Source organism: Macaca fascicularis, chromosome 10 (assembly GCF_037993035.2).
Source record: "Macaca fascicularis isolate 582-1 chromosome 10, T2T-MFA8v1.1".
NCBI classification, from domain to species: Eukaryota; Metazoa; Chordata; class Mammalia; order Primates; family Cercopithecidae; genus Macaca; species Macaca fascicularis.
This window is the reverse complement of record NC_088384.1, coordinates 32197826-32210505: the sequence shown is the minus strand read 5'-3', so window position 1 is coordinate 32210505 and position 12680 is coordinate 32197826. Positions and strand designations below refer to the sequence as shown.

The window sequence follows — 12680 nt, the reverse complement described above, 5'->3', positions numbered from 1 at the left end:
CTTCCCTGCATACTAACCCCCTGGGTTACCCGAGATGTGCCATTTACATAGTTACTGACTGGAACTTAGGTTCTCTGGCAGGGACCTCCTTTTTGGTAGTTGTTGAATTACAGCAGGAGGAAGTGCCTGGAATCGGCTGGTGGAAAGGCTTTGGTGAAAGAGCTCTCCAGAGGAGCGGAAGTTGGGAGTGAGGAAGTAGGTTGTTTGGCTGTGGTGGAAAGGAGGCCAGTGTGGGCAGAAGCCAGGGTGCAGTTCCCCATGGCCTGGAGGCTGTGAGCTCCGCGATCCACTCACATGCTGCTGGTGTCTCCTTGACCAGACAGACCCCTTTGGGTTCTGCACTCTTGTCTGCTAAAACTGCTTCTTCTCCTTTCCTGTAGCCTCTGGCTTAGTATCCACTGGGTTCACAGAATCAGGTTGGGTTGTTATGTGGAGGAATGACTTTAGTAGCAGCGTGTAGGACTGATTTTTATAAACACAAAAAGTCCCCAGTGTTTTCAGTGTGTGATACGTGCCAGTGCCAGGCCTTGAGCTAAGCTCTTTGTGTACAGAGCCTCACTGTTTCTCGTTGCAGCAGGTCATAGTTCGAACATTTAGCCCCTTTTACAGACTGAGAATGCCCCCAGGGAGCCACCAAGTAAGTATCGAGGGCTCAAATGAAACCCTTGTGCCTTGGCCTCTCAGCAGGTTTCTTCTGGCAACTCCTCACTCCCCTTCCTGCTGGGCTGATGACCTGGCTCCTCCTTCTTGTTTACTGGGCACTCTCGGGTGGGCCCCCCCATTATCCCGCAAGACCAGGCTCTGTCCTGGGCTTTGGCTTGCCCATACTGTGTTGTGGACTGGCCACTCCCCACACCCAGCTGCTGGTGTTGCCACCTAGACTTCTCATAGGCAGCCCCTCCCTCCCTCCTTCCCACCAGTTCCCAAACCCACTCAGTCTTTCCCTCCCCAACCTTCCCTGGCCCTTAGATTAAGGCTGCCCTGAGTTATGCCAGCTAATAGGTCTCACTCTCTTTAGAAGCTTCCAATCCCCATAGGCAAGGAGGTAAGGTGGAGCAGAGGAAGGATAGAGAAATATATGATGAAGCCAAAAAGTTAGTGCCTTGGAGTAAATGCCATGGAGAATTCTGGTTTGTCCTCTTTGCACTGTGTGGGTTGAGTGAGAGCACCGGCATGGGAAGATGCTGGCTAACTCCACACAGATTTAGTCACCAGGTTCCGCCCATTCGCACTGGCAGTGAGGGGCATACCTCTGAACCTTTGGGATTGTTCACTGAGGACAAATGTGGCGGCATTTAGAAAGTATTCCTTGTCCTGGCAGTAGACAAAAGCCACAGGATTTATGGAAAGAGGAAGGAAGGCACAGAACTGGGGCAAAGTTCTGGTTTTGTTTCTGTTTTGTTGTTGTTGTTGTTTATTTGTTTTTCTTTTTTTGAGACAGAGTCTCATGCTTGTCCCCCAGGTAGGAGTGCAATGGCGTGATCTTGGCTCACTGCAGCCTCCACCTCCTGGGTTGAAGTGATTCTCCTGCCTCAGCCTCCCGAGTAGCTGGAATTACAGGTGCCTGCCACCATGCCTGGCTAATTTTTGTATTTCTAGTAGAGATGGGGTTTCACCATGTTGGCCAGGCTGGTCTTGAACTCCTAACTTCAGGTGATCCGCCCGCCTCGGCAACCTAAAGTTTTGGGATTATAGGCCTGAACCACTGCACCCAGCCTTGTTCTGTGTTTTTAAAGCAGATTTGTTCATGCTTGTCAGCTGCAAGAAAGGAAACTGGCAGGAGTTTAGGGAGGGAGAAAAGCCAATGGAGGGACACCCTGGAGTGGAGGCCTCCCTGCTGCCCAGGCAGCTGCTCTGCAGCCCTTGCTGGTCCTGGCCTTCCCCACAGAGGGCCCTCCCCCAGCTCAGCCCTCTACGTTGGGCTGCAGTACCAGGCTCCCTGGTACAGCCTCCCATACCTGGCTGTGGGACAGCCTTGGGGACGTGAAGCATGCTGGGCCCCGTGTACCAAGGGCATTCACCTGCCCATACCAGCTGGCTCCAGAGGTGTGCTGCTGCTTTTGTGTCATTATCTTTCAATCCAGTCCCTTCCGAGAAAAGAGAGTTTATCCCAGCAACGTATCTGTTGACCTCACCGGAATTGCCCCACTGTGTCCCATCTGAGCTCTCAGGAGCCAGAACCTGCTGACTCCGGTGTGTCCAGTTGGCCATCCAGTGGCCACTGTCCTTCCAGCTACCTGCCCTCAGCAGTCAGCAAGACAAAGTCTGGAGACCACACTGCCTGTCTGCTCTTGTTCTTTCCTTGTGGCAACAAATTGGGTCCAAGAAAACAGGTGGAGCTAAAAGAGTGGGAACATACGTGCCCCATGGGCTCTTCTCCAGAGGCCTAGCAGGGCCCGGGCTTCCTCCCTCTGTCTTGACGGCCCATGGCTGCATCTTCCTGTAACGGTGGGCATGCCTCACGGACTCAGGCTACCAGGTCCAAGCAGGATTCTGTGCTGGGTGCATGCTGGATAACGGTGCCCAGCACAGGGGCCCAGGGGGTGGCATAACCCATGCCACAATCCTCCCTTGGCAGGTGTAAGTAGGCAGTGCCTTCCTCACTAGGGGCTCGTCATTTGACTAGAGAGGCACTGTTGCCTCCCTGTTCCCTGCTCCAATCCCAGACCTGACATGAGCCCAAGGACTGGGAGTTTTCTTTCTCGCCTCTCTGGCTGCCTCCCTAGAGCCTAGAGCCTGTCTTTGGATGAGTCTTTGGGGAGCTGCTTCTCATCCCAGGTGCTGGACTTGGACTGCCTGCCACAAACACCTGGGCACAGGGCCTGGTTTCCTGCTCTTGTGCTCTTGGAAATGAATGGGTTCCCTTTGTTTGTTCTTCTTCCCACTAGAAATCTCCCTGCCTCCCATCCTCTGGGCTCTGCTGGCTGCCAGCTGCCAGGGTGAAAGCCGTGTTCCACTGCGCCCTGGGGAGGGCCTCTAGGGGGCACACTGAGTGCTGGAGCCTGGAGCGAGGAACGGTTCCCAGTATATGGGGGGGACTAGGGGGAGCGCGCAGTGCCGCCAGCCTTGCCTGAGGGTTCCTCTGTGGGATGGAGCTCCTTGGACCAGCCTTTCTGCCCTCCCACCTCCTATCTAGCCCACTGTGTTCACCTGCCTTCAGCTCCAGGCTGCTGTGTGGGTCCCTTTCCCAGAAATGCAGTTCATGCCATTGTTGCTGGGGTGTTGATGTTTAACGTGCCTGAGGTCCCTTCATCACTAGGGTGACCTTGAGCAAGTCACTTCCCTCTGAGCTCCCTGTTCCCAACCTGTGACACAGGTGACAGGTGGTGTGCACTTAGAAGCTCTTTCCCTAGCAGGTGTGACATTCTTGTCCTGGGCCCTTTGCTAGTAGCTGTGACACACCGGCGCCCGCGCCCCTGGCCGAATATGACCAGAGAGTGTGCAGAGCAGCAGTTCCCCTTGGTCCTTGGCCCTGTGCCCGCTAGGGGCTCATCCTTTGACTGGAGAGGCACTGTTGCCTCCCTGTTTCCTGCTCCAGTCCCAGACCCGACATGAGCCCAAGGGCTGGGAGGTTTCTTTCTCACCTCTCTGGCTGCCTCTCTAGAGCCAGTTCTGTCTTCAGATGAGTCTTTGGGGTGCTGCTTCTCATCCCAGGTGCTGGACTTGGACTGTCTACCACTGACACCTGGGCACAGGGCCTGGCTTCCTGTTCTCGTGCTCTTGGAAATGAAAGGGTGCCCCTCGTTTGTTTTTCTTCCCACTAGAAATCTCCCTGCCTCCCATCCTCTGGGTTCTGCTGGCTGCCAGCTGCCCTGGCCTGGAGCAGCTGAAGAACTGAGATAGACCTAAGTTCTGGGTGGGTGCTTGGGGGTCCCACGGGCGTGGCTGGTGAGATTGCTGCTTCGGGGCCAAAGCGGGTGCTGGGCTTCCTGAGGTTCGAGAGCAGATAAGAACTCTCGAGTGGCAATGAGGGCCGTGTGGTGGCCTTCCCTGCTCGGCGGTCTGCCCAGCCTGCAGCTGCCTTGCTCCTCAGAGAAACGCTGAGCTTTAGGCCGCAGACAAGAGCTGACCATCTCCTAGAAGGGCCAGCTGCTCAGGCACAGCGCCTCTCTGGAAGAGGCGGTCAGAGAGAGGCAAGGGGGAGGGGCCTGACCTTCAAGCAGAAAGAGGTGAGCTTGTGAGACAGCTTTCTGGGGTGCAGGTAGAGAGCAGCAGCAAGTCAGGCACGGGTCGGGAAAGGCAGAGTGGTGATGGGGCTGCTGGGGGCTTTAGAAGGGACCCCACCACAGGGCGGGCCGTGCTCCACAGGGTTGGGCTGAGCATGGAGCCCGAAGTCTTTACTTCCCACTCCTCGGTGCCGTCTGTGGTTCTCTGTATGGAATTTTCTGGCCTTGGGATTTTGTTGACACCTGGATGAGTCTAGAACATGTGTTCTGGTGTGTGAGACATGCCCTCACTCCCCTTCAGCCAGGGCTCTGTGCACCCCAGCACCGTGAATGCACAGGACTTTGGTGGGAGAAACCTCTGTACTTGTTCAACTCAGAATTTTAGCAAATGAAGTCACATCAGTCACAATTCTGACCTTGCTAACCTTTGCGAGAATCACCACGAGCCATTTTGCTCCACTAAGTAGAGCGATGAGGCCCGGCAGGCTGAGGCTGGGGCTCCTGTACTCTGCCCCTCCTCTCCCAGGCAGCGGTGTCTTGATCACAAAGCAGTGGTAACAGTCCATTCCATCGGTTGATGTCCACTGGGCCAGTGGCTTTGGATAGGGACCTCTGACCCAGCCATGCTGGAAGTGCCCTGCTGTGGTCACACCCTGTGCCTTAGCCCCCTACCCCCTGGTCTCCCAGCACACGTGGTTCAGGAGCGGTCTGCACCCAACATCCCTTGCAGCACTGTCAGGCACACCCCATGGAACAGGCAGGACAGAAAGAGCATTCCGCTCCAGGAGCTTGATCCAGGTGGTGCTGAAAGGGCAGTGCCACCCTGCCCTCTGCTGCCTGGTGGGGTGGTGAGGAGGGCAGCATTCTGTTTGTGGGCTCTGGGCCTGGTTCCCAATTTAAGGAGCTTAGAAAGCAGCAGTCCTGTCCCAGTACTCAGAGCACTGTGGTGGAGGTGCTTGGGGAGTTGTGTGAGCTGTGGCCCCAGACAGGTGCTCATGGCCAGAGTGCCCCAGGAGAAGCACTGAGTTGGTCTACAGAAATGGACGGTCCAGGGGCCTGGCTCCTAGGCAGGCTGTGAGGGGATGCTCGGCATGCAGGGGGTTGACTAGGGTGTGGGAAATGCCACCGTGGACCCATGGGGGCCTCTGAAGCTAGTAGGGCCTTCAGGGTTCCCCCAGTGTGACAAGGCAGCCCTCTTTGCTGAGAGTCCCTCTAGGGGAGGCCATTCACCCGGGTCTGGCAGGCAGCTGTCCTCCTCATCAAAACTGCCATCTGTGCTCCACCCCAGGAAGGTGTGGGTGTTTCACACATGCTTGTCCCTGATGCCTGGGTGGTGTGGTTTCATCCCTAGAGTTTACGGATGAAGACAGTGGTGTCCCTTGTGCAGACAATGGGCTGATTGATCTTATTTGTATCGTGCCCAATAAGGCCTGGGGAGCAGAGCAGCAGCCTTGCTCTGCAGACACACAGGGCCTCAGAGGACTCAGGTGTACGCCTGCATGGCAGAACCAGGCTCTGGGCCCAGGTGTCTTTGACACTGAGTAGCTCGCCTCTCCCAGGGGCACTGGTGTGGGCTGATACCAGTGCCACCATGGCTGTGTGTGTGGCTCCCTGGGCCACCTCACTCCAATTAAGCAGGTCCAGGTGGGACACAGCCTGGGACCAGCCCTGCAGCTGCATGTGTTAACCAAAGAGATGGCCACGGCCACCGGGATTGTCCTTGGTGCAGTCAGCCTGTGGGCTGCGGGGGCTTGTGGAAGCATGTGGGAAGACAGTCCCACTGGTCAGCAGAGCAAGGTCCTCACCAACCCACAAAGGAGCACGTCACAGGACAGGCAGGCGTGGCAGGGAAGGCCAAGCTAGTGCCAGCCGAGGGCATTACCTCCCAGACTGCCCTTTTCCTCACACATCTATGACACAGCCCTCAAAGCCTGTGTCTCTGTGGGCCCCTGGCCAAGGAGCAAGGGCTGCCCTGCGTGGCCCCCCTGCCAGTTCCTTGGTCACCTCATGCTGTGTGCCATGCTGGGGGATGTGCCTGTGTGTATGTCCTGGTGGCATTTGGATGAAGACACAGGTGTGTGGTGAGGCTGTGCAGGAGGACGGACCTGTGTGTGAGGTGGGCAGGTGGTGTGGAGGTGGGCGGGCGTGTGGCAGTGCGCCAGCTGAGCCCCTCCACTTCCAGGTCAGCCAGAGCAGCCTCCCCATGCTGTCCTCGCCATCACCGGGCCAGCAGGTGCAGACCCCACAGTCGATGCCCCCTCCCCCGCAGCCATCCCCGCAGCCTGGCCAGCCCGGCTCACAGCCCAACTCCAACGTCAGGTAGGCCTGGCCTGGGGTGTCCCTCCCCGCCTGGACCTCAAGGCTGGCCCTGCCTGGACCCCAGCTCACATGTTTCTCTCACTTGTCTGCAGCTCCGGCCCTGCCCCGTCCCCCAGTAGCTTCCTGCCCAGCCCTTCACCACAGCCCTCCCAGAGCCCAGTGACGGCGCGGACCCCACAGAACTTCAGTGTCCCCTCACCTGGACCTTTAAACACACCTGGTAAGTTGGGCCTGGGGTCCATGGCCCCATCGTGTGACCTGTACTCGGCCTGGTGGGTTGAGGTGCTGAGGTCACCGCTCACCGTTATGAGGCCTCAGCTCATACTGGGTGTGCGAGCTCTGGGGCCCTCAGAGCTCACGCTCCCCGCCTGAGGGTCGAGTGGCCTCACCCACCTGTGTCCTGCAGTGAACCCCAGCTCTGTCATGAGCCCAGCCGGCTCCAGCCAGGCCGAGGAGCAGCAGTACCTGGACAAGCTGAAGCAGCTGTCCAAGTACATCGAGCCCCTGCGTCGCATGATCAACAAGATCGACAAGAACGAAGGTGGGCTGCGGCCGGGGCAGGGCCTGCACCCTGGGGACACTGCCGGGCTTGTGTCTTAGTGTCCTCTCTTCTGTCCCAGACAGAAAAAAGGACCTGAGTAAGATGAAGAGCCTTCTGGATATTCTGACAGACCCCTCGAAGCGGTGAGCTTTGCACACAGCCCACGGAGGGTCCACAGGGGCATGGATAGCCCAGCCATGGATGAGCACTTGGTGATGATGTGGATTTAGCAAAGGCACCGGGCAGCTCTTTGAGCCCTGGCCAGAGGCCTCCAAGGCTCCACTCTGGTGTGTGCTGAGGCTTCAAGCCCAGGCTTCATCTTGGCCAGTGCCCAGCCTTTGCCCTACTCCTGGCCGCTGCTGTGGCCCTCATGCTGGGCCATCACAGCCAGACCTCACCAGCCAGCAGCCAGGGGCCCAGCTTGCAGTGGCCTCACCATCAGCTGGCCTGATGGGCCTGAGCCTGACCTGGAGTTCTGCCCCTGACTTGCCGGTGACCATGGGCAGGCGACTGCATCTCAGTTACCCATTTGTAGCTCATGTGTGCTGTCTTGAAAATGAAACAAGATGGCTCTGGTGAGAAGCAGGTGGAAGGCAGGGCCACTGGCCACGGTGCTGTGAGGATCAGTGCTCGGGCAGTGCCTCCAAACTGCATGGGCACTGGCATATACCTCCCTCTCACCTCAACTCAGGCTGTTCCCCCCACCCCTGTCTAGAAGGGTCTCTCTGTTCTGCTTGTCTGGATAGAATGCCAGTCACTATTGGGTGGTCCTCCAGGCCTTCATGGGTTGATCCTTTGTTAGGGTTATAGGGATGAGCGGGGCAGGGACTGGCCTACATGAGAATGAGGCATTCCCAGCCTAATGAGGGGCCTGGCCACTGTCCCTTCTCTTGCCCCATCGCCTCACTCTGCCAACCAGGGACAAGCAACTCCTGGGTTTGAGGGCTGCCTGCCTTCAACTCTGGGTCTGGGAACAGCCGGTCAACTGGTAGGAGCTCCTGCAGAGGAGGTTTCTGATGGCCAAGGCCCAGTGGCAGTGGTTGGGATCCCAGCCTGAGAGCTGCCATGTCTCCCACTCTTCCAGCACAGAGGTCAGCCCAAGTCCTCTCTCTCTGCAGGTGTCCCCTGAAGACGTTGCAAAAGTGTGAGATCGCCCTGGAGAAACTCAAGAATGACATGGCGGTGGTGAGTGGGATGCCAGACACCCCTAGGGGAACCAGGGCTCCCCCAAGAGCTCCTGGGAGCACCGCTGGGATGGTCCTTCAAGGTCAGGGCATCTGGGTGGGGGCTGGGCCTGACCTTGGACCCTGCCCACGAGGCTTCCAGGCCAGGTCTGCTGTGCTGGATGGGAGCATGGGAGAAGTCACCCTCTGTCTATGGCCCCCATGGGTGCCTCCTCCACCCAGTTCAGAGGAGGCAGGGACTGTAGGGAAGACAGGCTGTAGGGGTGGGGGATTATTCCCAGAATCAGCCAACATTGTCTGCACAAGGGTGGAGGCTGTGAGAGGGGCCTCAGGAATCTGGCTGTGAGTGACAACGGGCCTGGGGTGTGAAAGCCCCCTAAATGGGGAACCCTCGGGTCCTGGGCTGCTGACCGTGCCCATCCTGCCTCCAGCCCACTCCCCCACCGCCCCCGGTGCCACCGACCAAACAGCAGTACCTATGCCAGCCGCTCCTGGACGCCGTCCTGGCCAACATCCGCTCACCTGTCTTCAACCATTCCCTGTACCGCACATTCGTTCCAGCCATGACCGCCATTCACGGCCCACCCATCACGTACGTCCAGCTGGGCTGGGCTTCGCGGAGGGCGGCCAGCCCTGGGCCGCGTGTGCCCGGTGTGGTCACCATGCCGCCTCCCCAGGGCCCCGGTGGTGTGCACCCGGAAGCGCAGGCTTGAGGATGATGAGCGGCAGAGCATCCCCAGTGTGCTCCAGGGCGAGGTGGCCAGGCTGGACCCCAAGTTCCTAGTAAACCTGGACCCTTCTCACTGCAGCAACAATGGCACTGTCCACCTGATCTGCAAGCTGGGTGAGTGTCCAGAGGGCTGGGGCTGGCATGGGAAAGCAGGCCCTGACTGCAGCCCCAGGACTCTGCCATCTGAGCCAGAGGGCACAGCGCCCAGAACCCCCCCTGTATTCACGCCCCGCCAGGCTGTCTGCTCTATCCTCATACACACCGGGCCCCAGACAGCCTGATGATGCCTCAGTCCTCACTGCCAAAGCCCGCACACTCTCACCTCCCCAACACAGATGTGGCTCTGGGGCCCTAGGGAGGTGGTAGGCAGGACCTCTGGGCACCCATCGATGCAGGGCACTCCAGGCTTCATGTTTGGAAATCAGAGTCAGAGAGACCTCTTCCAGGCTTTGCCACAAGCCTCAGCAGAACCTCCCAGGGTGTGAAGAGTCCTATTCCAGAGCAGGGCTGTGAGACAGGGCAGGGAGGCAGGGCAGGCTGGGGCTTGTTCAGGTCACAGATACAGCCTTCTGTGTTGCAGATGACAAGGACCTCCCGAGTGTGCCACCGCTGGAGCTCAGTGTGCCCGCTGACTATCCTGCCCAAAGCCCGCTGTGGATCGACCGGCAGTGGCAGTACGGTAGGTAGACCCAGAGGAGCTGTCTGGGGACCCAGGGCAAGCAGGGGTCATTGTGGAAAACCAGGCTTCCACTGCAGCGGGGACAGCCGCTCTGCGCTCCTGCCCCTCTCCAGCTCAAGCCCCTCCCTCACCTCTTCTGGCTCCTCCTGCACAGACAGGAGCGGGTTGTCCAGTGGTCACCTGAGAGGAAAGGGTCTCTGCTCCCACTGTGTCCCTTCGCCCCTTCAACTTGTGTCAGGTCAACTGTCCAGGGTGGTTGTGTTCAGTGGGTGAGGGATGAGTAAGCCCATGGCTCAAGGACAGACCCTGCTCTTCCCGGAGGCCACTAGCTTCCCAGAGGCCACTACCTTGGCGGGGCTGATGGGTCCCACCGGCAGGTTGAGCGCACAGGGCTCCATCTGGGTGATGTGGCTCCAGAGAGAACTACGGTGGCAGGGGGCAGTCTCCCTGAGCCCAGAGCTGGCACAGCAGAGCTGGGCTGGGTCCCCAAGGTTGTTAGAGGCAGAGCGCTAGATCCTGTTCAGATTCAGTTCTTCACTGACGACGAGGCTCTGGGAGGAGAACCTGAAGGCTGGGCACCATGCAGGACATCACCTCCTGGTGCTTCGGCTGGAGCCTGGGGCTGCCCCTTGCAGAGCACTGCCGGGTATGCCAGGAGCGAGCTCTGCACTGGCTGCCTTAGGTTCACACCTGCTACGTTGTTGCAGACGCCAACCCCTTCCTCCAGTCGGTGCACCGCTGCATGACCTCCAGGCTGCTGCAGCTCCCGGACAAGCACTCGGTCACCGCCTTGCTCAACACCTGGGCCCAGAGCGTCCACCAGGCCTGCCTCTCAGCCGCCTAGCCATAACTGCAGGGATGGCCCACAGCCTCATCGGGGCCAAGGACACATGCCTCCTGTCAGACACTTCTAGGTGTTGGCTTCCTTAGAGAGCCTGGGGTTAGGTTAGCTTTCCTGCTTTTATCTTCTGCCTTGGGGACCTGCCAAACGAAATCCCACACCTGTACAGAACTGGGATAGGCGCAGTGGAGCGGGCTGCTTGGGGGGCGTTGGCCCTTCTTAGAGAAGGCCCTCCATGTGACTTCCTCCAAGGAGCCAGATGCGATCCTCGGGCTGCTCTCACCGTGGCCTGTCCAGGGTCCAGGTCCATCTCAGCAGCGTGAGGGTGCACTCAGGGTGTTTAGAGCATCTTGTGTGTGCCAGACACACTGCTACTCGTTTCTATAGGAGAACACAGAGGACATAGGAAACCCTTAAAACACACATGGGATTCTCTGGTCACAGTTTTGGGTTCAGGCTACGCTGCTTTGGGCAAGTGCAGCACCCCCCAGGGAAGCCCCCAAGTCCAGGGCACAGGCTGCCTTTTGGAGGGAGTGCTGGCCCATGGGTGCTGCCGGCTTCCTGCCACCAGCTGGGCCTCAGCCCTCACGGCATTCCTGCTGAGCACTGTGGGGCACCCAGGGAGCAGGGACATCGGGGGTCCTGCTGCTGGCACCCCTGCACCGCTGGCATGAGGGCCACGTCCCCACTGTGAAGGATGAAGAGCAAGGCCCTCGGGACCCGCGTCCTCAGAGCACCACACACTGAGCCACCCAGAGAGAATGGGCCTGGCAGCGGGCCGGGGCCATGCGGGGAGCGCCTCCCTGTGTTGCCTGCCACTCTGGGCACTGGCCAGCAGCCCTCTGGTGAGAAGAGGTCCCCCCTTTTTATGTGCACTACCCCACCATCTGTGATTATAATAAATTTATTATTCCCGTGTTTGCCAGTTGTTCATCACTGTGTCCCCTTCTCCATGAATCTGGGCTCGCTGTCCTGTCAGGATGCTGTCAGCCTTGGGGCTGGCAGTGTCCAGTCTGGCCCTGGACACCCTGGACCTCAGCTCTCCTTGTCTGATACACTGTCCCATTCCTTAGCCTAGTTGATCCCCCACCTTCCTGGCAAAGTTCCTGCTCCCTGAGGTAGGAAAGGGCTGAGATTCATGCCAAGGAAGGGGGGCCATGGTACTGGGAGGACTGTGCTGCCAGGTGAGGGTGGACACTAAGCTGGCCACCCCCAGACAATGGACGCAGCCGCAGATGCAGCTGCTGCTGTGGTGGGAGGGGTGGCGCGGGCATGGCCACAGCACTCTGGAGATGGCCCTCCAGGAAGGAAGATGAGCTTGGCTGGACCCCCTGTCAGCGGTGTTTTGTCAGGGCAGGAGAAGATGGCATCTTGCCCCCAGGAGCATGCAGTCTGGGCAGGAGACCCAGGCTGATCTGTGTTTCGAAGGCAGCTCTGGCCCAGCCGGGGGACCAGGAAAGCCCTCCCACCTCCAGGGAGGGTGGGCGCAGCTCTGGCAACGCTTCTCTTCCAGGGCAGCTGCCAGGTCCCGGGATGAGCAAGACTTGGCTGGCCAGGCAGGTCCCTGCAGATAGCAGGGGCCGGACTAGGGACCAGGGGCCGGGAAGGGACGCCTGATAGTGAGGATCCAAGCACATGACTTGGAAAGAAACAAGCTTTATTTTTAGTCTTCAGCAGGTAAGGTTTTACTTCATCATGTGCTTTTGTGTAAATGCCAAATACCGAAATAATAGCTAGAAAACAAACTAGCTGTTGTTTTGTCAGTTTGGAGATCAAATACTTTATCTTGAGTCATTTATCTTGGAATTTAGCCAGGCTTAAAAGTAGTAGAATTACCAGGAAATGCTATAGAGAGCCAGAATCCACTTGGAGGTTGGTGGGCCTGGCAGTGGAAAGCTGTGGGTGCAGATGCGGGTATCTCAAAGGCCCTGAGCGGTGCAGGTGCTTGGTCCACATTGCCTGAAGCCTCTTCTGCTGAGAGACAAAGGTGTTCTTCAGGGTTGGCTTCAATGCAGGCAAGATGACAAGTGCTACCACAGCCAAGGGGCTCAGAAGCAGCTGGGGGTGAGTAGAGGGACTGTCACCTTGAGCATCCTCAGGAGTGGTGTGTGCTGGGAGTCGGGCCTGTGTGGCCCTCACCAGGGCCCAGTGAGGCCAGGGCCTGCTCTGCTTCTGTGCTCCCTCCCTCCCTTCCCCACTCCTTCCCTGGCACCCAGGCAG

General features: G+C 58.6%; 1 protein-coding gene across 37 annotated transcripts in view; it reads left to right on the top strand.

Annotated features, from left to right (window-relative positions):
- The window catches only part of MED15 (mediator complex subunit 15), a 105272-nt gene extending 93892 nt beyond the window's left edge, over positions 1 to 11380 (top strand). For all 37 annotated transcript variants that reach the window (XM_074004368.1, XM_074004360.1, XM_074004354.1 and 34 more), the window contains 9 exons: positions 6349 to 6485; positions 6578 to 6705; positions 6892 to 7026; positions 7106 to 7169; positions 8145 to 8211; positions 8642 to 8802; positions 8888 to 9054; positions 9521 to 9619; positions 10327 to 11380. In XM_074004368.1, the coding sequence (XP_073860469.1) occupies positions 6349 to 6485; positions 6578 to 6705; positions 6892 to 7026; positions 7106 to 7169; positions 8145 to 8211; positions 8642 to 8802; positions 8888 to 9054; positions 9521 to 9619; positions 10327 to 10463 (1095 nt within the window). In that variant the 3' untranslated portion in view covers positions 10464 to 11380. The remainder of the gene's footprint in view (positions 1 to 6348; positions 6486 to 6577; positions 6706 to 6891; positions 7027 to 7105; positions 7170 to 8144; positions 8212 to 8641; positions 8803 to 8887; positions 9055 to 9520; positions 9620 to 10326) is intronic.
- Positions 11381 to 12680: the final 1300 nt, after the last annotated feature.